A 25,020-nucleotide genomic window follows, 5' to 3' on the forward strand; every position below is an offset into this window, starting at 1 on the left:
TCATAAACATTGTTAAAAAGAAGATTCATTTAATCTACTCTTCTTTATAGAGGCATAGCTTCAGTTGTTAGAGCTATCACTATCTCCCATGCCCTATTGCCATCACCAAGTAGTATACAAAGATCTATGAATTGGTGCAGAAAGCATTTAATTTATAAGTACTACAGCAGGTTTCTTTTTCTTTTTTTGCAATCTTGTTTATGCATTATTAAAATTACACGAACGCTGAATTGAATTTACACAAACGTTTTGGCCCGTATGCAATTACTTTTTCTCCTGAGTAATCTCCTAGGAGATAACTTTTACACTCTCTTTAAAATGACTTACAATTGAAAAGAACCTAAAAGTTAGTGAAAAAATACTATCAAAACTATTTTGAGTATGTTCTTGTTTGCTGGTGGCTTAAAAGGCATTTGATGACAAGTTGTGTAAATATCACCTAGGAGAAAACTCAGGAGAAAAAGTGAAGTGCATAGGGGTCTTTAGCCCATATGCAATTAGGCTACTTGCACACAAAGACGTTGCGTTAGGTGCTACGTTAAGGTCGCATAACGTGCTTCTAACGCAACGCCTGGTGCTCTCTGGTGTGGACGTCAGAGTGAGCCGTGTTGTGCAGCTCACTCTGGCGTCCGTGATGCGTACTCTTGGACGCATGCGGCATCACGTGGTCCCGCCGGCACAACGTGCAGTGAATATTAATTAGCCATGTGCCTGGCCTCTCTCCGCTCCTCCCCAACACGACTGCGCATGTGCAAACAGTCTAACGCGGCTTAAGCCGCTCTAACGCCGTAGCATACTGCACTTTCGGGAGAACGTGCAGCGTTACATGTGTGAACAGCCCACTTGTGTTACATTGCTGTGCGTTGGGGAAGCGTTACAGGCTGCACTAACGTGCGCCTGTAACGTCCCTGTGTGTAAGCAGCCTTAACGGTTTCACCTGAGTTATCTCTTAGGAGATAATTTTCATCTTCTCTTTAAACCAGCTTTTCAGCATTTTACAATTGAAAGCGTACCCAGTAGTTGATGAAAATGTACTATCAAAATTATTTTGAGTATTTTCTTACTTGTTGGTGGCTTAAAAGGGATTTTATGACAAGTTGTGAAAATATCACCTAGGAGAAAACTCAGGTGAAAAAGAGTATTGAATATGGGCCTTTGTGTCTAAATTGGGGACTTCTAAAAAGTTGTTAATATAATACAAATACTATGTAGTTATGTTTTGTTCATAAATTCGCATCACTCTATAAAGGGGAAAAAAAAAAAAAAAGTTAAAAATGTTTGTAGTTCATCTTCATTGAAAAAAAACACAAAAACACACTGCTGGTCCAGCTTTCTTCCCCTTTTTTACTGCAGAAAACACAAGGTTTTTTTTATTCTACACTTTATGAAAAAGTATTTTAAGGAGTACTTGAGTTTAAGTGGGGTTTGTTGTATTCAGAATATAAAAAGTTATAAAAAAAAAAAAAAAATTACCAAACCTACCAGTGTGTTTCTGTAGTCTACTCATTTTTTTCTACCCCAACAGGTGGATCTCCACAATATATTTTACTTAGGCTGATTATTAACACAAGGTGAGATGAAACATGCCTGTGGCCCCAAGTGAAACAAGGTGCTTCATTCAAGGTCACAGTGCCATTAAGCCGCTGGTGTCAGGCTTCCATTTCTCAGCCTGTGTGTTCTGCCACATGTTGAAAATACAGCTGGGATAATCTTAAGGATGGCGTGTTTAGCAAATAACATTATGCTGCCTTTGAACTGCTTTGTGGCTATGCACCTGCGTGGCAGAGGGATTGCTGGGAGGCCAAGATTTCCCATTAGGTCACAAGCCTAAAGGCACAAATTATTAGCACTCTAGATACTATGGTTTTGCAATTAAAGTATAATTAAAAGGAAGATAAAATATACACTGTTCTGAAAGAATGAAGCATTCATTTATTCAGTGCACTATTTCATTATATTTATTTTTGCTGTCTGATTTGAAGATTATAAAAATTGTATCAACAGAACATTAATTATTTTATTTTAACCATAATGTGATCAAATATTTCATCAAAGGATAAAAACAAATGCATCTTGTTGCAAAATGTGTGTGTTTATTATCTAGACGTTTTTGCGTGCTTTTGAACTACACTTTGCATTTGTTGCATATGATGGTTTCATAAATTGATTCATGTTTTTCTAGATCCATTCTTATTTTGCTTGACTTTGTTTATTTTAATTTTCCCTTAGCATTGGACTGGCCTGCAGCACCTCATTCTAGTTGTGTGATTCAGAAGGCAATATATACTGTACACACACACGACGTTTATTTAGTTTTTTTTTAACCAAACCACTTAAAAAAGGAAAAGCAACAATCACAGCACTATACACAACAGAACAATTACTACAGCCTTGCAGCGCTGGGTCCCTGGTTCAAATCCCAGCCAGGGCACTATCTGCAAAGAGTTTGTATGTTCTCTCCGTGTCTGCGTGGGTTTCCTCCGGGTACTCCGGTTTCCTCCCACATTCCAAAAGCATACGGATAAGTTAATTGGCTCCCCCTAAAATTGGCCCTAGACTACAGTACTTACACTACGTAATATAGACATATGGCAATGGTAGGGATTAGATTGTGAGCTCCTTTGAGGGACAGTTAGTGACAAGATATATATACACTGTACAGCGCTGCGTAATATGTCGGCGCTATATAAATACTATAATAATAATAATAATAATAATAATAACAGTAGCCAAAAGAGTCGCTAGGAAAGTTACAATTGGTAACACAATAGACCAAACCATCTAACTAGCCTGAGCTGTTGGCCACTATGGTCAGCTGATATGTTGGAATTTTTTTTGCCTATTTTTGGGATTGTGCAGCCATTTTTTTGAGTGCCAATCTGTCTTTCCATATCATTTGCGTGCCAGTACGTCTTTCTATAGCCAAGCATGTCCTTGGAGACTCATGGTTAGTTTGCTTACTAGAATTGGCTCGGTACAGGTTGTAGTGCCCAATTAGTAGTTTTCTGATGCAGCATTTTTCATTCCTTTTGGCTACAGGTCACCTACACCCACACCCAGCGCTGTCCTTTTTCACGCTTTTTCCGCTTCAGTATAATATTTAGATCCACTGGAGTCCTGCTGTATCACAAGATCACCCCCAACTTTGGGAACCTTCTTTCCTGTTTAATTACATGGCTCCCAACATGACAGAGGCTCTCAGGATCCGGACAGTGCCTGACCACAGACAGTGACTCAACAGAACAATTCCAAGAGAAAAAGGTCCGCACTTTGTTCAGTGAATCCAAGTAGAAACTTTATGATGGACGATTCCAATAAAAACAGCAGCCTGCATAGACCAAATGATGGTCAATGCAGGCTGTTGTTTTTATTGAATACGTTCATAATAACGTTTTCTTGAAAGCTTCTCTGCACTGTTCGACCCAACTTGAGTCGGAGACGGTCCTATTTTCAGAAGCACTTATACATTGAGACAGAGCTTCAGATAAGGTTTTACTGCAGGAAAGTTGATGGGTTCATCATGAACCGTTCATTAGCTTTGCTTGGTTTTGTAGTTTTAAATACAGAGTGTAGTTTTTATATCATACTTTTTTTTTCATTTCAGTGTTACTTCAATATTTCCGATTAGCATAGTTTTTAAAGCACATGTAACCTGCATCTAATGCTGGGCATACACAGAGTTTCTAGTCCTTAACAATCGAGCCGCTGATGGCTCGATTGATAATATCCGGCAGGTCCGATGACCTGCCGGATAGATTCCCCGCTCGATCCCCGCCGGCGGACAATAGCGGGGAATCGAGCAGCTGATAAGGACTGCCGGCGGGGATGAGCGGGAATCGATCCACGCGCACGAGCGGGGATGCGCTGGCATCGAGCCAGCGGCTCGATCCGGCGCATAATTGGATAAGTGTATGCCCAGCATAAAAGTGAAAGCTCTCAGTAGTCACCCATAGGTTTTGGATGACTATTGTTCTCCAGATGTAGAAGCCAGGTTGAGAGCACAGAGTTGAACAATCACAGGACAGGCCGTATGTTTGCTTAGGATTTGTAGACTATTACTGTTTGGCATTTGGACTGAACATTTTGAACTCTAATTTCCATATTAGCTTAGAAATTAAATTGTCAATTTGAATATATTTATGTTATATCTGGGTCTTATGCGTTTACCTTCACACATTTTTCTGTCCTTCATACACTCACTTTTTTTTTGTTCTTTTGAATATCTGTGTACATTAAGTTTATAAACTGTTAATTGCCCCCCAAGCTCCACTTTTAACAGTCATCTTGTCCTGAATATATCCCTGACACTGCCGAGGAGAGTTCATGTGTCCTTTCATTTTGGTAAAAAACTATTTACAGCCTCAGTCATCTGGGCTCATACATTGTGACAGCTCTGCTCTGCTAGCAGTGGCTTTCTTTGCTTGCCCCAGGGCATCCGTAGTATGCATAACTGGGCAGACCTCTCCTTGTGCTCTGGTGAATATTTACCATATAAATTCTACTTCTCCCAGTTTTGATTGTCTGTAATTAACTTTTTACGCCAGTGCCAGCATTTCACAATCCCCAGAATCCTTATTAACAGGGGAGAAAAAAATCTGGAGAGGGAGGGGACTGGAGTTACAAAATTTAATCACAGAGTCCTATGCTCAATTTAACATACACAAGAGCTCAGAATGGGGTCCCTGTGCAATGGGAGGGCAATCACTAGAGCGTTGTTGTAAAGAATTAATTGTGGCTGACAATGTGTAAACAGTGCAGCTGAATAGGCCATGCAGGTGTGAGGCATCAGGGCCATCCTAGGGACTTGTTCACACGAATTTTTCTTCCTTCACTGCTGACCTGCTCCCCGTAACGTGATTAGTGTCGGCGTTAGCAAACGGTTGAGGGTGTGAAGTCTTGGCAAATATTAACTAGCCCCGCAGAGAGAGGGAGACAGGACTGGATCAGAGGCTGTGAAAAGATGAAGCCTACTCAAAGCCAGGATTGTGGAGGAGAAGTTTGTCAATGGGCACATGTGCAGCAGAGAACTGTCAAAAGTTCACTCCCTTATCCTGATGGCTGTTAGTAGTTGCTTAAAAGCGGCTGACATACATTTTTGCTTGTTTTACAACTGAAAACCATTTTAAATCACTGAATAAAGAAAAAAAAATCTATTTGCAAATCCATAAAAATTAGATAAGACCTTGTTCACATTGCGTTGTGCTATCACCCGTCCCGCACTCAGCACATTTTATTTTTTTGCTAATCACTGTGTTTTAAGTGCTTTTGTAAGCGCTTTAGCAGAGCCTTTTCTTAAATCACTTCCTGACGTCAGTCAGGAAGTGATTACTTTGCCCCCCGGAAACTAATAAATACAATGTATTTATTCATTAAAGCGCTGGGGAAATCGCTATACAAATCGCTAAGGCCTTGTTCACATTATAGGCGGTTTTGTAAAATTTTAAGTGCGGGCGATTTTCAAAAATCGCCCTGAAAGCGCTTGTGCAGTGATTGTCTATGAGAGAGTTCATATCAGAGCGGGTCGTTTGCGATCCACTTTGAAAAGTGGTGCTTGGGCCATTTGAGGCGATTTGCCTCAGTGGAAGGTATAGGAAAAACGCAAAATGCTCACAAAATCGCTTTGGCAAACGATTGCGTGTGAGTTTAAATTTATTTATTTTTTCAGGATCAAAAGACGAAAGCACTCTGCAAAAGCGCTTACAAAAAATGCCCACAAAAACTAGCGAAGGCACAGAAAATCGTCAGAAAACGCTTTAAAAAAAAAAATGTGAACAAGGCCTTAATGAGTCTTCCTCCCTCAACATCGCAAAAACAGACTTCAAGAACTACTGTATATCTTCTTGAAAAAAAAAAATGACTCTTTAAACAAAAAGGGAGGACTACTTTCTCAAAGTTTGGTCCCCTTGGTCTTACTGGCGCTTAGTGCACTAAATGAGGATAAGTGGTCTGTGCGCTCCTCTAGCTGGTGACTAATCCATTCCTAACACAGCTTCACCAACGGTTACAATTGAATCTACTTGAATGAGGTTCCTCACAACTTGTAGGATGTGTTGGATCGCCGCACTGAAGGGGGTGTCTACACCCTAACAAAATTCTTTGAAATTAGGCGAGGCGCTCAACAACACAAACCACATGTCACTACACACAATACAATGGCAATACACAGCGTAAATAAAATTGTATATCAGAACAATATCAATTATTTCAAGGATATATGTACATAGCATTAAACAGGAAACAGTCCACCTGTGGAGAAAGACAGATAAAATTGCGTTGCATTAAACTTTCAAAGTCCACCTAGACTTGGGGGGGGGGGGGGGGGGGGGGGGTGAGGAGAGTTATCCTGAATAATCATATATTCCTTATATTTTGTCCACAACAGGATCCAGAACCACCATAGGTCCACAGGAAAGCGCTGTAGCTGGTCATCACAGGATCAGCCAGTTCAGTTGGTGAGCGTGCATTCGTATCCATATATCACCATGGTGTCACACTGTTTGAAGTCACGCAGGGAGCACTTATGGTGTTATGGTGTGTTGCTAAAGCTGGATTACGCTATGTTGTCCCTGTTTTTCTGAGCATCATTCAGGGAGAAGGCGGTCTGCTACGAGGGATTACAATACATATATGCTTTGCCTGCTGATTTGTGATATAGTCAGCCACATCTGCTGGTGAGCGTATTTTATCTGGCTATCAGATTAGGTGGAGCTAAAAGTGGGATCAAGCTTCAAGTAGAATAATTGTGGACCTATGGTGGTTCTGGATCCTGTTGTGGACAAAATATAAGGAATATATGATTATTAAGGATAAATCTCCTTCCCCCCAAGTCTAGGTGGACTTTGAAAGTTTAATGCAACGCAATTTTATCTGTCTTTCTCCACAGGTGGACTGTTTCCTGTTTAATGCTATGTACATATATCCTTGAAATAATTGATATTGTTCTGATATACAATTTTATTTACGCTGTGTATTGCCATTGTATTGTGTGTAGTGACATGTTATTTGTGTTGTTGAGCGCCTCACCTAATTTCAAAGTTTAGTGCATTAAACCTGATGTTTCATTTACTTACCTTAGTCTTAGGGTCTTATGTGTACATAGCCATTCTTCAGTATAGTACTAAATAGTCATACTGAAATGTCTGGGTCTATTACTGTCTTTCTACACTGTATTCTTTATACCTGTGTTATCTCTAACTGTTATTTTCTGAGGCCTGGTGCACACCAAAAACCGCTAGCAGATCCGCAAAATGCTAGCAGATTTTGAAACGCTTTTTCTGTAGCGTTTCCGCTAGCATTTTGCGGTTTTGTGTAGCGGTTTTGGTGTAGTAGATTTCATGTATTGTTACAGTAAAGCTGTTACTGAACAAAAACCGCCTGGCAAACCGCTCTGAAGTGCAGTTTTTCAGAGCGGTTTGCGTTTTTCCTATACTTAACATTGAGGCAGAAACGCATCCGCAATCCAAAATCTGCAGCAGCCCGGGAGTATGCGTTTCTGCAAAATGCCTCCCGCTCTGGTGTGCACCAGCCCATTGAAATACATTACCCAAGCGGATCCGCACCCGCAAGCGGATCGCAAACCGCAGCTGAAACACTCTGGTGTGCACTAGGCCTAACTGTATGTCTTTTTATACCCTTACTGCAATTTTGTATCATGTTTTATTATCTTAAACTTTGGTTGAAAAATTGCAGAAATGCTACAAAAACACAAAAATGACTTTCTGCTGGGACATAGCGATTCAAAATTGTGTCCGATTACCTAAATTTATCACACGTGGCATAATCTTTAGTCCTGTCAAGAGCAGCTTTATTAAGGAAAAAGTCAAGATTTCTCATGGGAAAGGGGGCATCAGCTACAGCTACTCATTGTGACGTTCAATCCTTGGTTACAGTTCCTTTAAAATCCATTACTACAGTCCAGTCTGGGCGTAGTTAAGTTACTCTGGTCCCACATTTACTGGTTAAAAGTTTGTTTATTCTCCACAGAACAGATAAAAACCAAATATTCCCACAGCCATTTCTCATCCTGGCTTCCTCCATCCCCTTCAGAAATCATGCAGTTAGTTTCAGATACAGCCACAGGCTTCTGTGGTTTTTCTCTGTATAGATTTTGTGGAAAATAAACGATTTTTTTCTAACCAGTAAGTGTGGGACCCCAATCAACTCTTTTGGAGGCAAACCCTAAAATTGGCACACCCGAAGCCCGCTTAGAATGGTATTTGATAACCTCTGTCACTGATCCTTTTGTGAGGTCTTGGCTAACGTTTCAGACAGTACGTATTGGCAGATCTCTTAGAAGGCTGCTTTGTGAAGTCAATATTCGCAGATGTAATCTAAGCATGATTCACCTATCGGGAGAGAGAGTGTGCAGATATTGGCACAGTTAGACACGGCTGAAGCCAGACTAATATAGCTGAGAGGGAAAAAAGCAACTGATGGATAGCAAAGATTGCATTCTTTATTTTTCCATATAATCACATAAAAGACTCTCACGTTGCAGAGCTGTCAACTTTGGCAGTGAAGTGGCGGAGAAATATTTCGAGTATGTTTCTTGTATTGTTATCTCATGCTAGTGATTTGTCATTTTATTGTTTTTGGAGTGCATTTCAATACAGATTAGACCTGATAGAAGTATGCACTGTGCTAGATGGGCAGGATCAAGGGATGTACTTAAAATAAGATTTGTATAGGAGGAACATAGATCTGTGTTTGCTATGATAACGTTTCTTTTGATGAAGCCCTTTGACCAGTGTGTGTGTCTGTTTTAGTCATTTCAGATGAAGCTGCTCTCGCCCTTGACATGCAGAATTTCAATAGGAGTGCTGTAGCAGATAATTCTTTCCAGTCCCATCCAATGACGATAGCTGTAATGGATGATGAAGCTGCATACACTTCAGCCAGTTTTCAATCAAAGTGAACACATTCAAGAGTTGGAAAATCTATGGTTAAGTGACAATAGATGATTTCAAGCGTTGTGCACATAGATGTAGAAGCAGTAATACATCAAGCATTCAAATGAATTTTGAAGTCTAGCTACCTAGTACTTGAAGGCACCTCTAGCTAATTAATACTGAGGGTGCCTCTGGTCAAAAAAAACAAACAAAAAAACAGTAAAATGGACACCAGAGGTGCTCTGGAAAAAAAGGGCGCGGCCATCTGCGGCAATTATAAAACCCGTGATTAGCGGCAATGAGCGAAAAGCTCAGAGCAGAAACAAGCTAGTTGGTCACAGGATGTGATCTTGCCCACCTACACGTTGCGTAGGTCAGGGTGCAGTCTTCATCAGGGACTTTTAGGGGGAAACAATGTAGACTTTTAGCCATGACACATTTTTCTCTTTCGCTATCCACAGCAAAAAAAGTGTATAATTTTTTTTCCTCCATAAGGTTGGATCACAATGTGGACATTGCATACAGTGAAGCATACAGTACATAGAAAGCATGGATCAATGAGACAAACACACACATGATGCAGTACCGCACAGTGTGCAGATGGAACCATTGCATTTTGAAATGTGCACCACACTTGTAATGCACAGGGCCGGTTCTAGCTACTATGGGATCCCGGGGGAAAAGTAAATTGGGGGCCCTACTGACCGCTCCACCCCCTTCAAGTCTGTCCCCAGCTGGCTGCCAGGCTGCACCCATCTCACAATATCATCAGGTGCCCATCTTATGTCCCCTCAAAAGCATTGTTGGGATCCCCATTATTTCCATCCTCCTTTCCCCCACAAATGTAGAGTGTGCATACCTAATCCAGGCAGGACACACGCGGCAGCACCACACATGCTTTGGACATTGGCTGCGTATTAACCCTGGCAGAGGTAGTGCAAATTAGCCTCATACCCAGAGAAGGGGTGGGGAGTAGACACTTTTAGTGTCCCCTTGAAGCTCTTGGCCCTGGGGCAATTTCCCCCTTTGCCTCTATGAAAGTGCCGGCCCTGGTAACCTGCCAATGTGAATGTACCATCAAGTGGAAGCAAAGAAGATAGCGAGGCACAGCTTACCTATAAAAAGCCCTTTAATGCAGCCTGGGCAGATACAGTGGCATAGGCGGTGGGGGTGACAAACAAGCCTGACAGCTACGGATGGCGCTGCCATAGAGGCAAATGGGGGCAATTGCCCCAGGGCCCCAACCTCTGCAACCTCCGTGTTTGCGTTTGTGGAAAAAACAAACCGCTCTGGTGTGCACCATCCCATTCACTTTCATTAGCCAAGCGGTTTTCCCCCTGCAAGCGATTTAAAAAATGCTCCAGAACCACTCTGGTGTGCACCAGTCTTGAGTCATGCTCCCACAGTCTACTCTCTCCGCATTCTTTTGCCACTTCAAAGCAGACGGTATTGCTTCGTGGCTTTACCGCTCGTTGTCTGGTTTATGAATTTACCTCACTGCTCGGTAATTTCAGCTTTTCATGTGGTAACAGGGTTTATGAATTGACATCTTCCTAAGTGCCCGGCAAAGTCAGCTGTTTTCTGCATTAACGAATGCGGTAATGCTTTATGAATCCACCCCATAGTATTACATTAGCAAGAGCTTTTCAAATCACAAATGCTCTGAAATGCGCTGCTAGTGGGTTCCAGGCCTTATGCAAATTTATGCAGTTTGACCATGAACTAATCAAATCCTGCTGAGGTAAAATTTGATTGGTCCATTTTCAAGATGCATACAATTGTATACAAAATGTGCATAATTCTGCATCAACTCGAAATTATTTGCATCTCATTGACCATCCCTACTAGCAAGCACCCAGTCGGTAGGGATGATCACAGAGATGCAAATTCTTCTGAAATTATGCAAATGTATGCACTTTGAAAATGGACCAATCAATTTAAACCTGGGTCCATTTTTCAAACTGCATACATTTGCATAAAAACTCGGAAGACTTTGCAAATCGGTGACCATCCCCACCGGCCAATCAGAACGGGAGCAGCTGACAGGCAGTTAATTCACCACCTTCAGCTGCTCATGGAAAAGAGGTTTAATTTTAGAGCTCATTTCCACGGGCAGTTGAACTGTGTACTCAGCAAGCAGTTACCTGGCAGCAGCAAGTACTTGTGAGAGTTTGAGAGGCCTTTCACTACCTATCAACTGACCATGGAAAAGGGGCCTAAAAAACAAAAACATACCATGCTCAACATGAAAGGCCCAGTGCACACCAAAAACCTCTAGCACAGGGGCAGGGAACCTTGGCTCTCCAGCTGTGATAAAACTACAAATCCCAGCATGCAATTGCCTTTATCATGACTGTGGCTGTCAGACTCCTGCAATGTATTGTGGGACTGGTAGTTCCTTAACAGCTGGAGAGCCAAGGTTCCCTACCCCTGCTCTAGCAGATCTGCGAAACGCTAGAGGTTTTTGAAACAGATTTCAGAGCGATTCTAGGCATGTTTTCTACACATGCCTAGTGTTTTTTTGGAGTGTTTTTGTGTATCAGATTACAAATATTGTTACAGTAAAGCTGTTACTGAACAGCTTCTGTAACAAAATGCCTGGAAAAACCGCTCTGATCTAGCGTTTTTCAGAGCAGTTTTCCACTTTCCTATACTTTAACATTGAGCCAGAAACACCTCAGAAATCTAAAAAAAAAAATGCAGCAGCCCCTGAGTTTGCGTTTGTGGAAAAAACGAACTGCTTTGGTGTGCACCATCCCCATTCACTTTCATTAGCCAAGCGGTTCTCCCTCTGCAAGCACAGTGTTCTCCCCAGGCTATTTTAGCCGGGTGCTCCACCCGGCTAGTTTTGGTGAGCACCCGGCTGTCATCGGCTCACCTCTTCCTATACTGTAAGCAGAATTGTGCAGAAAGGCACTGGCCCTGCATTCTCTCATACTGCCCCACCCGGCTACTTTTTTTTGCAACCCAGCTGGAAAAAAATTCTGGGGAGAACACTGAAGCATTTTAAAAAATGCTTCAGAACCGCTCTGGTGTGCACCAGCCCTCAGATCTTCAAGACGCTAGACGTTTTTGAAGCAGATTTCAGAGCGATTCTAGCGCTATGTTCTTGCTATGGTGTGCACCGCGGAGTCTTACACTTCCATGAGTGAAGCGGTTTTCCCCCTGCAAGCGTTTTAAAAAACGCTCCAGAACCGCTCTGGTGTGCACCAGCCCAAATTGTCCCAGCGTTGGAAATGATGTCCCTCTCTTGCAGTGGCCTCTATCGTAATGCATATATTGTTAACCACTTCACCCCAAAGCGGTTTTTACCCTTATGGACAAGAGCGATTTTCAACCTTGCATTGCTCATCCCTTTCATTTGCCAATAGCTTAAATCACTACTAATCACAATGAAATGGTCTATATCTTGTTCTTTTCACCACCAATAAGGCTTTTGGGGGTGATATTTTTTTTGCAGTAATTACTTTATTTTCAATGCATTTTAAAGGGAATAAAATAGGAAAAAATTAAAAAATACACTTTCTCCAATTTCACCCCCTATAGTTTTAATACAAACACTGCTACTGTACATAAAACCCACACATTTTATCTGCCCATTTGTCCTGGTTATCACAAGATTTTAATTATGTCCCTAGTACAAAGTACGGTGACAAAAAATAATTTGGAAATAAAGGTGTATTTTTTCCTATGGTGTTTTTTTCCCATTAATCTCACGTGCACAGTGGCAGCAGCACTGCTTGACTAATGCTACGTACACACATGCGACAACGATCGTTCGTTGAGAATGACGAACAAACTTTGAATTGATGAAAGAACGACCTATGTAAAGATAGTTTTAAAAGGTGTGTAACGATCTGATCGTTAGAACGAACGTTACATCACGTAAAGCAACTATTGCGCCTGCGCATAAAAATGAGAAGTTTCACAGAGAAATAGTGAAATGCGCATGTCAAGCCTAGTACGAACGACCGTTTCCAACGATGTACTACTTTTGCAAACGATAGTCGTTGGTTAAAATCCGCCGAGACAGAACTTTCTTTTGTAGCGATTTGGCTCGTTCGTCGTTTGCCTTAATAGTCGGTGGTTCGTTTTTTGTAACGATCGTCGTTGGTAAAGATCGGGGAACGATCGTTACAAACGACTATAGTCGCATGTGTGTACGCACCTTAAAGAGAATCTGTATTGTTAAAATCGCACAAAAGTAAACATACCAGTGCGTTAGGGGACATCTCCTATTCCCCTCTGTCACAATTTCGCCGCTCCTCGCCGCATTAAAAGTGGTTAAAAACAGTTTTAAAAAGTTTGTTTATAAACAAACAAAATGGCCACCAAAACAGGAAGTAGGTTGATGTACAGTATGTCCACACATAGAAAATACATCCATACACAAGCAGGCTGTATACAGCCTTCCTTTTGAATCTCAAGAGATCATTTGTGTGTTTCTTTCCCCCTGAGGGGGGAGTGCATAGCAGAACCACAACACTGAAGAACTTGGCAGCCTTCCAGACACAGGCTGACAAGTCTGACAAGGGAAAGATACATTGATTTATTACAGAGACTGTGATAGTACAAAGTGCTGCAGTAAGCCAGAACACATTAGAATAGCTTTTGGAACTTGTAGGATGATAAAAAACAGGATGCAATTTTTGTTACGGAGTCTCTTTAAGGCCTCTTTTCCACAAACTGTTTACAGGCAGTGAAATGCCTCTCAAACTCTCACAATTGCTCGCTGCTGCCTGGCAACTGCTTGCTGAGCACACAGCTCAACAGTTTGTGGAAAAGAGGCCTTATAAAAACATCCTGGAGCCGTTAAGAGGCTCTAGCAGGATGTTTTTATAAGGCCTCTTTTCCACGAACTGTTGAGCTGTGTGCTCAGCAAGCAGTTGCCAGGCAGCAGTGAGCAGTTGTGAGAGTTTGAGAGGCATTTCACTGCCTGTAAACAGTTCTGTTGATAGGCAGTAAAATGCCTCTCAAACTCTCTCAACTGCTTACTTCTGCCTGGTAACTGCTCACTGCTGCCTGGTAACTTCTTGCTGAGCACACAGGAAGCCTTAGGCCTCTTTTCCACGAACTGTTGAGCTGTGTGTTTAGCAAGCAGTTGCCAGGCAGCAGCAAGCAGTTACCAGACAGCAGCAAGCAGTTACCAGACAGCAGCAAGCAGTTGTGAGAGTTTGAGAGGCATTTCACTGCCTGTAAACAGTTCGTGGAAAAGAGGCCTTACAGAGGTAATTTCACAAACAGCAAGATGTAATCACCATGAAAAGTTGTGGGTAACCTCACAAGTGTGCATATAGGGCCACAGAAGAGGAATTGTGGTGGGAATTTGACAGGTTTGAGGAAAAAACGGTGCAAAACATATTTGAATCACAATTTCATTCAAAACCAAATAAATTACACACAAAAAAAAAAATTCTCAATCTATAAAATAACGTCACAGGAATTTCCAAGCAAAACAACCACAAAAAACAAAAACAAAAAGAAACACTTGATTCTGATTAAATTAATATCAGTTAAGGCTCATACACACATCAGACTATAGTCTTTGGAAAATGGAAGATCACAGACCAATCTTACCACCCTTCATGTAGTATGAGAGCCATACTCTACACAGTCTAGTCTATTGAGCTGAACTCCCCATCAGAAAAAAATCTTTGCAAGATGCTGCACACACAGATGCTGTACAGACACAAAAGATCAGTATCTGCAAAAGATCTTTTCCTGCAAAATGCATTCATAGGCCTCGATTCATAAAGCATTCCCGCATTCGGAAATGCTGAAAACTGCTCACTTTACCGACCACACAGCAAAATCTGTATTCATAAAGGCTTTTTCCGCATGAAAAGCCGACATTCGCGAGCAGAGTGATAAATCACCGCCTTGCACGGTGATTATCATAGCAAAAGTAACAAGTAGTCAATTCATAAAGATTAGAGGTAGCGGTATGCGGACGGGTATTACCGCTACCTCTGATGTGGCGAGAAGCGTGCAGAGAGAAAACCGCACGGAGGGACTCCGCCTGCTTCTCCTGTTTCCGCAAGTCTCCCGACAGCCTTACGCCTGCCTACAGCGGAATATCTCCGCACGCCTGTCACAACTAGCAACATTTTTATGAATTACCACCCTGAAGGCGGAAATACCGACAGCGGTGTTTCCCCGCTCGACTTTACCTTACCGACAGCACTTTTATGAATCGAGGCCTATAGTCTATGATATCTGCATATCATCATACACCCCTTGTTTAACAGACATTTATCTGCAGATCAGATCCACCAGGATGGATTTTCAGATCTGCAGATAATGGTCTGATCTGCAGATGAATGTCACTTAAACAAGGTGTGTATGATGATCTGCAGATCTCATAGACTATGAATGCAATTTGCAGGAACGGATCTTTGGCAGAAACGGATGTTTGGCAGGAACAGATCTTTTGCAGATACTGATCTTTTGTGTCTGTACAGCATCTTTCTGTGCAGCATCTTGCAAAGATTTTTTTCTGATGGGGAGTTCAGCTCCATAGAATAGACTGTGTAGGTATGGCTCTCATACTACATGGAAGGGGGTAAAATTGGTCTGTGATCTTTTATTTTCAAAAGACTATGGTCTGATGTGTGTATGTGGCCTAAGGCATTTTTCATCCTGTTTTTATTCCTTCATTTGCTTGTTTAGAAATGTTAAGGTGAGAACATGCTTTGTGAATAAAGCCCGCTATGTTCATTTGCTATTGTGCATCTGCATTTCAGAATTGCAGTGTTGAGGTAGGTTTGCTTGATAAACAAGTAATCACTGTAAGGCCTAATTCACACTACAAAACAGTCGCTAAGTGCTTAGCAATTGCGATTTTGCAAAGCAATTTACAGATCGATTTTAAAGGATTGTGCGTTTTTGCACATTTAAGAAAAATCGCTCTATAAATGGTAGGCAGCACATTTTTGATTTTCTCAAAATCAAAACTCTGCAGTGAGAACGCACATAGGGTGACACTGCTGTATCGCTTTGCCAATCGGCAAACTGAGTGCAATCGCTCACAACCAGCCCTGGAAGGCTGTATTTTTTCATGGAAAATTATTGCTGGAACATTCTACCTCATGCAAACTAACCTCTCTTGTCTGCAGGCCAGCGGTGCTACTCAGATAGGGATGGTCAATGAGATCAGTCAGAGCTGATTCAAATATTATGTTAATTTTATGCACTTGGAAATAAATTAAGGCCTCTTTTCCATGAACTGTTGAGCTGTGTGTTCGGCAAGCAGCAGTGAGCAGTTACCAGGCAGCAACAAGCAGTTACTAGGCAGCAATGAGCAGTTGTGAGAGTTTGAGAGGCATTTCACTGCCTATCAACAGTTTGTGGAAAAGAGGCCTAAATGTAGCAGCTGCTTCATTTGATTGGTCTATATCCAAGCTGCCTATATTTGCATACATTTATAATAGCTTGAAATGATTAGCATGTCATTGTTGTATACTTGGGCAGGCAGTGTTCTGTGTTTTAGCCACACTTTTTGTTGTGTATCCACTCAGAATGGTCGAAGCAATGCAAATAATTCTGAGTTGATGCAGGATTATGCAAACTTTGCAAGCAAACTTGTGCAGCTTGAAAATGGACCAATCAAATTACACACTGACCATCCATTAGCCTCCATTCACAATGAGTTACCGCATGTGGTAATGAAGTGTCAGAAAATTACCGACTGAAGTATGACCATATCCACATTCACAATCTTTTCCACCTAAAATTACCATTTGCAGAAAAAGTGCGGTAAAAATGTGATTAAAGTGTGGCAACATGTCGGTAAAAATGTATTTTAAATGTAAATTCCATAAAAAATGAAATTCATAATGAAAAGAGCACATTGTTCCTTCCTTGATTAACCTTTTTTTAATCACCTGTAAGTACCTGGCGCTATTTTTCCCTTTACATCCAATTACAGCTTTTTAAATGGTGTTTGCTGAACTTTAGAATTTTTTGGTACTTATCCGTTAGCCGGGCGCATCCTCTAGGTGGCAACAAAACTCCACCAGTGTTACATCTTTCCCTACTATCCATGTCGGCATGGAGGGGGAATAGTAATTAGCGCCACCTGCCGGATGCGCCCGGCTAACGGATAAGTACCAATTTTTTCACAGAAAATGATATTTTAGGCTACTTTCACAGTGGGACGTTGCAGTTTGATGCAACGTTAAAGTCGCAACGCAAACTAACAACGCAACGTCCCGAAAATGTCACAACGAAACTCTATGCCCTGTTATCGTCGCATACAGGCAATGAAAAGTATGCTTCCAGGTCATTACTGAGCATGTGTAAACAGTCCAACACAGTTAATAACATGTGTAACGCACAGCATGCAGCACTTTCTAATAATGCTACACGTTACACACAAACGCAACGTGTGCACTGTGAATATTGCACAGACTTAGTATTGCTGTGCATTAGTCCACGTTAAAACATTTTCTAACGTGCGACTTTAACGTCGCACTGTGAAAGAGGCCTTAGGGCTCTTTCACATCAGAGCTTGCGTTGGAGAACGCTCAAAGCATACGTTTTGTTGTATGCGTTTTAATATGCGTTGCACCGCAGTGAGTGTGCATTTTTAATCCGTTTTCAATGCGTTACAGCACATAGAAAAACGCAGGTAATTTTTAGGCTTCTTGCACACCAAGACGTTGCATTAGGTGGCACGTTAAGGTCGCATAACGTGCACCTAACACAACGTATGGTGCTGCAAGAGCCGACGGTAGAGTGAGCCGCGTTAGGCGGCTCGAGTCCTATAATGTCTCCCAGAGTGGCGCTGATTGGCCAGCGGGACCACGTGATGCGGAGCGAGACACTCCGCATCACGTGGTCCCGCCGGCCAATCAGCGCCCGCCAGTGCAGTGAATATTAAGTAGCCATGTGCGCGGCTACTGTAGCTGGCTCTCCCCACCTCCTCCGCCCCCCACTGCGCATGTGCAAACAGTCTAACGCGGCTATAGCCGCTCCAACGCCGTAGCATGCTGCACTTTGCACAGAACGTGCAGCGTTACATGTAACGCAACGTGGGCTGTGTGAACAGCCCACTTGTGTTACATTGCTGTGCGTTGGGGGAGCGTTACAGGCGCACTAACGTGCGCCTGTAACGTCTTGGTGTGCAAGCAGCCTTAATTTTTTTTTTTAGTTTTCAACTTTCTACATTGTTCCTCTGTTGCATTCTGGGACTGATTGCCTGCGTTAACGGATTAAAAACGCGCATAGTGTGTGTGACAATCCAGCCCCGCGATCCCGTCGAGATCTGCTCCCGTTAGCGTACGCAGGAAGTACGGGCGCAGACGGACAACGAGACCGGTTGCTGGATCGTCAGAGGTAAGAAGAAAAGGGCGACAGAGCGTGCCAATCCCGTCTAATCTGCTCCCGTTAGCATACGCAGGAAGTACGGTGAACAGACTGACAAAGATTGGTCGCGCAGCTGCCGACAATATGTAATGGGACAAACATCCACCAATCCCGTATTACTAGGCCACTGTTGCCATGCAGGTCTCATGCACTAGAGACTGCTGGAGGCAAATTCACTGTGTGCGTAGTAAACGGTTAAGATTGGTTAGAGGTGCCCATACATGTACAATTTTGATTGTATATACAATCTGTAAACTAAAAATATCGATTTCGCGCTGGAAATCGGGTAAATACACTGCCACCACTGTCGGGTTGTATGGAGCCGACAGTCTCCAACGCTATCATAATACGGTAGCCAGCCCAATCGCGTTCAACACGCTCAAGTCACCGTTCGGGGAATAGTCACTTCCGACGGCTTAAAGACTGTGAGCAATGTGACGTTAAAGAAAGGTTACTGGGTCCCTATATGATGCAATCTCGAATTGTATTTACAATCGAGAAACGAAAGTTATCGATTTCGCACAGGAAATCTGGTACTAGCTAATCCTAGAAGGAAGAAACGGTTATTTACAACCTAGCTAGCAAATCAACAATCATAAGCAAATCATAAAACAATGCGGTAGTATGACTGACTCTTCAGAGGGCAGATTCGTTATAGCAGCAATCAGATGACCAGAACAGGCACAAGACTGAACGATAAAATCGTTAGTTTATTTCTAAACTACATACACACAGCTTATTTTAGAATAGATTGATTGGACAGAGAGAAGAGAGGAAGAGAAACAGAATGAACAGAATGTCTGATTATATACAGTTCAAATACCGTTATTGGTAGTCCATGCGGCAATCGCAAGTCTTTGGCGAAAGTCCCAAAATGGCGGTTGCCATGCGGCCAACAGGCCTTTGTTAGAATTTCCAAGATGGAGGTTGGCCCGTGTCCCTGCGGGCTGCCAGGATGTTACTCGGCATCAGATTGAAGGTAAAGGACGCAGAGCTTTCTGGGCTCTCTGTGGTTATAGCCCCCACTCCAGCAAGGAGGGGTTAGGGGGCATGGATCACACACCTCTTTGCAGCAGTAGGTCTCTGCCCCTCTCATAGAAGCAAGAATTTACCTGAATCATGATAAGTGTGGAAACCTGCAAACCGTACAAGTTATGTTAAATCTAATAACATTTTTAGGTTTGTCAGAATTTATCAAGAACGTTGATACCAAACTTGGGGGGTCAGACCCCTGGGGTATTAGAGGGTTATTTTAAAACAATCTTACGCTAGATCTGGCAGTCCGATTGGTCCGTAAACCTGTCAGAACCAGCGCCCTGTGGAATCCCATAACCTGTGCAGATTTCATGGGCAGGGAGATCTGCTACGCCAGGAATTATGAAGGAAATATGGAGAACATATGAATATTGGGATTCCTGAGGTCACAGCAGGTCAGCTGCTTCCAGAGAGAAACTGATAAGATCTGGGCATTTGCTAGTTTTGTGTGGAGGTGAGAATGTTAGAGACACCATTCTGTCAGAAACTTGGGGTTTACGATATATGTCAGCCTTATCTGTGATTTATGGGCTGTATAACCCCCAGCAAGGCTAGGTGACAAATTCCACCCTTGGAGGGAAGCTATGTAATTAGAAGCTACCAAAGAGCCAGGGTTTGCTACATTTGACCAGGGAGAGGAACTGTTAACCCTTGGCTTCCCTGGTCTTTTTATAAACCAAGCCTTTCCCTATCTGTTGTCATTTTGTTAATAGTGGCAACAGGGGATATTTCATAAGGCTCTAACTACCTATTTAGGACGAAGAAACGTTGATTCGTCACACCTCCCCCTTTTAAGAGATTAGCTGGGGAGGAGTTAACAAGACTCTGAGTAAAGCAATCCACCGTCTGCTGGGTCTGGTACGCCACATCCGGAAAGGCTGGGTTGCGCCTGACCTTGGGGGGTTGCCTTTTACCCAATGCATTGGTCAGTGGGTTAATCAGGAGGCTACAGGGCTTAGCAAACGTCCTGTAGTATCCCGCTGTTCCCAGAGAGGCCTGTACCTCTGTCATCACAATCTGATCTGCGTCTGGTTCAACGGTCAGATTGTCAGCTGACAGCTGTCCTAGTACCAGGGACGAGTGATCGCAGTGTTGCTCCCAAGTCGGGGGGAACACAGGGATGTCATCCGGGTACGTGACTGTACAACCGTGCTTGCTCTGAATCTGCCAGTATCCGTTGCTCCAATCAATGATTGTTAGGTAGTTGGCGGATGCCAGCCAATCCAACAGATCACCGAGGGGAGTCACGGGATACGCAACAGTTACTGGGATGTCGTCCGGCATCCTATAGGCCTCACAGAACCTGGTGGTCGGTGAGATAGAGGATTTGCGGAGGACAGCCATCTGTAACATCTCCTCATACTTCATCTTCACTTTTGCTTGCACCTCCGGAGAGGCGCGGTAGGGGATCTGCCATAAGGGCTTGTGAGTCCCCGGGTCCCTTCTGTGAGCTGTTGTATCCTGCCCAGGGTTGCTGTGAAGATTTCGCTGTGGGGGCGCAGTGCGCTTCAGCGAGGCCTTTGGGGAGTACGAGAGGTGGGGGGTGACTTTCACATCATCCGCCAATTCTCGTGTGGGAGCTATCAAGCCTGGCAGGGAACCTGTGTCTTCCTGTTCTAATTGGCTGTGCTCTCCCAGAACTAACTGCGTTCTATCTGACTGGGCTTCTAACAGATCCACATGGACCGTGCTTTCACCTGGGGTGTCAGTTACATGGGGAATGGGTTCACTGGAGTAGTTACCATTCTCCCTGTACACCTGTAGTGGAGCTTCCACTGCTGGCGGCTTAGCGGTCTGGCCACTAAGCGCACGCAGGTTGGAGTCGCTCTGTAGTATCCTCACGGATGTGGGACTACAAGTCTCAGCCAGCTGCCTAGTGTGATCTGAGGTCAGCTGCTGAAAATCAAACTCTCTGGGGTCAGAGCTGACAGGAATGCCTGCAGGCTCTGAGCTCAGGTTACCAACAGTACTGTGTGTGTCTGTCTGCACAGGTACACCACAATAAACATCACCTTTTGGGTAAATCAAAATCACGTCAATATTGACATTGGTCTGGGGGTCAGAGATATCAGGGGAAGTCAAGACTCCTCCAGATAGTCCTGAGTCCGGACTACCGGTGACACTGAAGGCGTCACCCAGCGTACTGTCACAAACATGCACAACACTATCAAAAGCATTTGCATAACATGATATGTCATTTTTAGCATGTGTGTCACCCGCCTGAAAGTCAGAATTGTCAGAGGGGATCCCTGCTGTCAGCTCTGAGTTCATGCGGCTGGCCATAGAGCATGTAATGGCCAAAGAATGTACAGCGTTTCTATCACAATTATCACTGACACATGCAATTTCATTAGTAATAACAGGTGCAGAAAGGGATAAAAGACAGTCAGTTGCTGGTACATATAAATCTGAGGGTACCTCCCGCCCAGCGGCGTTAGGTTAGTGTTGGGCGAACAGTGTTCGCCACTGTTCGGGTTCTGCAGAACATCACCCTGTTCGGGTGATGTTCGAGTTCGGCCGAACACCTGGTGGTGCTCGGCCAAACCGTTCGGCCATATGGCCGAACTAAGAGCGCATGGCCGAACGTTCCCCGAACGTTCGGCTAGCGCTGTGATTGGCCGAACGGGTCACGTGGTTCGGACCCGAACGCGCTCTGATTGGCCGAACTGTCACGTGGTTCGGGTAAATAAATACCCGAACCACGTCATATCTCCGCCATTTGTCTGTGGGTTTAGCTTTGGGTAGGCAGGCAGGGTAGTTCGCGCTCCAGCCACGCTAGCCAGGGTCCCCCCCAGTCATTGTGTGTCACTGCTGGGAACAGTAGTACACCGCTCGTTCAGCCACACTATATAGCATTCTGTGTACTGTTCTGTGTCTGCTGGGAACAGTGGTACACCGCTCGTTCAGCCACACTATATAGCATTCTGTGTACTGTTCTGTGTCTGCTGGGAACAGTAGTACACCGCTCGTTCAGCCACACTATAAAGCATTCTGTGTACTGTTCTGTGTCTGCTGGGAACAGTAGTACACCGCTCGTTCAGCCACACTATATAGCATTCTGTGTACTGTTCTGTGTCTGCTGGGAACAGTAGTACACCGCTCGTTCAGCCACACTATATAGCATTCTGTGTACTGTTCTGTGTCTGCTGGGAATAGTGGTACACCGCTCGTTCAGCCACACTATATAGCATTCTGTGTACTGTTCTGTGTCTGCTGGGAACAGTGGTACACCGCTCGTTCAGCCACACTATATAGCATTCTGTGTACTGTTCTGTGTCTGCTGGGAACAGTAGTACACCGCTCGTTCAGCCACACTATATAGCATTCTGTGTACTGTTCTGTGTCTGCTGGGAATAGTGGTACACCGCTCGTTCAGCCACACTATATAGCATTCTGTGTACTGTTCTGTGTCTGCTGGGAACAGTAGTACACCGCTCGTTCAGCCACACTATATAGCATTCTGTGTACTGTTCTGTGTCTGCTGGGAATAGTGGTACACCGCTCGTTCAGCCACACTATATAGCATTCTGTGTACTGTTCTGTGTCTGCTGGGAACAGTGGTACACCGCTCGTTCAGCCACACTATATAGCATTCTGTGTACTGTTCTGTGTCTGCTGGGAACAGTAGTACACCGCTCGTTCAGCCACACTATATAGCATTCTGTGTACTGTTCTGTGTCTGCTGGGAACAGTAGTACACCGCTCGTTCAGCCACACTATAAAGCATTCTGTGTACTGTTCTGTGTCTGCTGGGAACAGTAGTACACCGCTCGTTCAGCCACACTATATAGCATTCTGTGTACTGTTCTGTGTCTGCTGGGAACAGTGGTACACCGCTCGTTCAGCCACACTATATAGCATTCTGTGTACTGTTCTGTGTCTGCTGGGAACAGTGGTACACCGCTCGTTCAGCCACACTATATAGCATTCTGTGTACTGTTCTGTGTCTGCTGGGAACAGTAGTACACCGCTCGTTCAGCCACACTATATAGCATTCTGTGTACTGTTCTGTGTCTGCTGGGAATAGTGGTACACCGCTCGTTCAGCCACACTATATAGCATTCTGTGTACTGTTCTGTGTCTGCTGGGAACAGTGGTACACCGCTCGTTCAGCCACACTATATAGCATTCTGTGTACTGTTCTGTGTCTGCTGGGAACAGTAGTACACCGCTTGTTCAGCCACACTATATAGCATTCTGTGTACTGTTCTGTGTCTGCTGGGAATAGTGGTACACCGCTCGTTCAGCCACACTATATAGCATTCTGTGTACTGTTCTGTGTCTGCTGGGAATAGTGGTACACCGCTCGTTCGCCACTGTATAGCATTGTGCTCTGTGTCGCTGCTGGGAATAGTGGTACACCGCTCACCCGTCACTGTATAGCATTGTGCTCTGTGTCACTGCTGGGAATAGTGGTACACCGCTCACCCGTCACTGTATAGCATTGTGCTCTGTGTCGCTGCTGGGAATAGTGGTACACCGCTCACCCGTCACTGTATAGCATTGTGCTCTGTGTCGCTGCTGGGAATAGTGGTACTGTATAGCATTTCTGTACTGCCACTGTACTGCTGCCAGTCAGCGTGTACTGTAAGGATAAGTGAAATGAGGAAGAAATCCGGTGAAAGAGGGAGGGGCAAGGGAAGAGGTGTTTCCCCTGACGGTTCACGTACAGGCCACAGGGGAGCACCCAAGAAAACCCACTCAATACCGCCCATGTTGTCCAGGACAACAACCCTCACAAATCCAAAAGAACAGGACCAGATAATTACTTGGATGACCTCTCAAGCGTCCAGCAGTGGGTTAAGCAGCACCAGCACATCACGCACGAGGTCCGAGTCCTCAGCCAGTTACAAGGAGCCAGTGGGCACAAAGCTGACACAACCGGCAGCGACACCACGCACACAACTGCCAGATAACCAGTCCGATGAATTACCTCAGGACACAATGGGGTATTCGCAGGAGCTATTCCCAGCCCAACAAACTTCCACCTTTCAAAGGTCAATGGAGGAACAGCCAGAAATGTTGTGCCTGGATTCACAACCGTTAACTGTGGGAAATGCACCGCGCACTGAAATACAAGGCGAGTCCGAAGAGGACTCGGAAACCCAAATCCCAGAGCAATTTGGGCAGGAGGGGTTGCAATTGCAGGAGGTCGGCCGACAAGATCTGGAAGACGACGTTGGAGTGTGCTGCGCAGAGGTTGTTGTGGGGAGCTCTACTCCACGGCGGTGGCCCACAATGACATATGACGAGTTTGAGGAAATGGAAGAGGAGGGTATGGACAATGTGGACAGAGACCCAGATTTTGTTTGTGAACGAGAACATCGCCGTCGTAGCAGCAGCACAGATGAGTCTGTTGAAGAACACACTGCTGCACGAGTTCGCCTTGTGCCACAAGGTAGGCGGCGCGCAATTTCAGGCACCACAAGCGTGGAAGTTCAAGTGAGAGGCAAAAGATGAGCAAACAGAAATCGCCAGCAAGGAGGCAGGTGCTCCAAAGTCTGGGCTTTCTTTGAAGACTGCACTGAGGATGTTACCATGGCGATTTGCAAGGTGTGCAAGACCCGCCTGAGCAGGGGGAAAAATATTAACAACCTCTCCACCACCAGCATGAGCCGTCACATGCTATCCAAACATCCCACTCTTTGGGCAAACGCGTCAGGACAGGGTACCAGAAACAACACTGCCTCCCTTGGGTTCACCAGACCCGCCTCAGCAGCAGCAGTAGCCC

At 44.2% G+C, this 25,020-nt stretch overlaps 2 protein-coding genes across 2 annotated transcripts in view; both read right to left on the reverse strand.

Moving 5' to 3' along the window:
- Positions 1-25,020, reverse strand: part of LOC137532976 (spectrin beta chain, erythrocytic-like) — a 564,120-nt gene that overhangs the window by 356,950 nt on the left and 182,150 nt on the right. The gene's annotated exons all lie outside the window — the stretch shown is intronic.
- Positions 1-25,020, reverse strand: part of LOC137533599 (hepatic sodium/bile acid cotransporter-like) — a 54,700-nt gene that overhangs the window by 25,374 nt on the left and 4,306 nt on the right. The window contains exon 2 of the mRNA XM_068254949.1: positions 20,545-20,807. Coding sequence (XP_068111050.1) covers positions 20,545-20,807 — 263 coding nt within the window. The remainder of the gene's footprint in view (positions 1-20,544; positions 20,808-25,020) is intronic.

Source organism: Hyperolius riggenbachi, chromosome 9 (assembly GCF_040937935.1).
Source record: "Hyperolius riggenbachi isolate aHypRig1 chromosome 9, aHypRig1.pri, whole genome shotgun sequence".
In the NCBI taxonomy this organism is placed as follows: Eukaryota; Metazoa; Chordata; class Amphibia; order Anura; family Hyperoliidae; genus Hyperolius; species Hyperolius riggenbachi.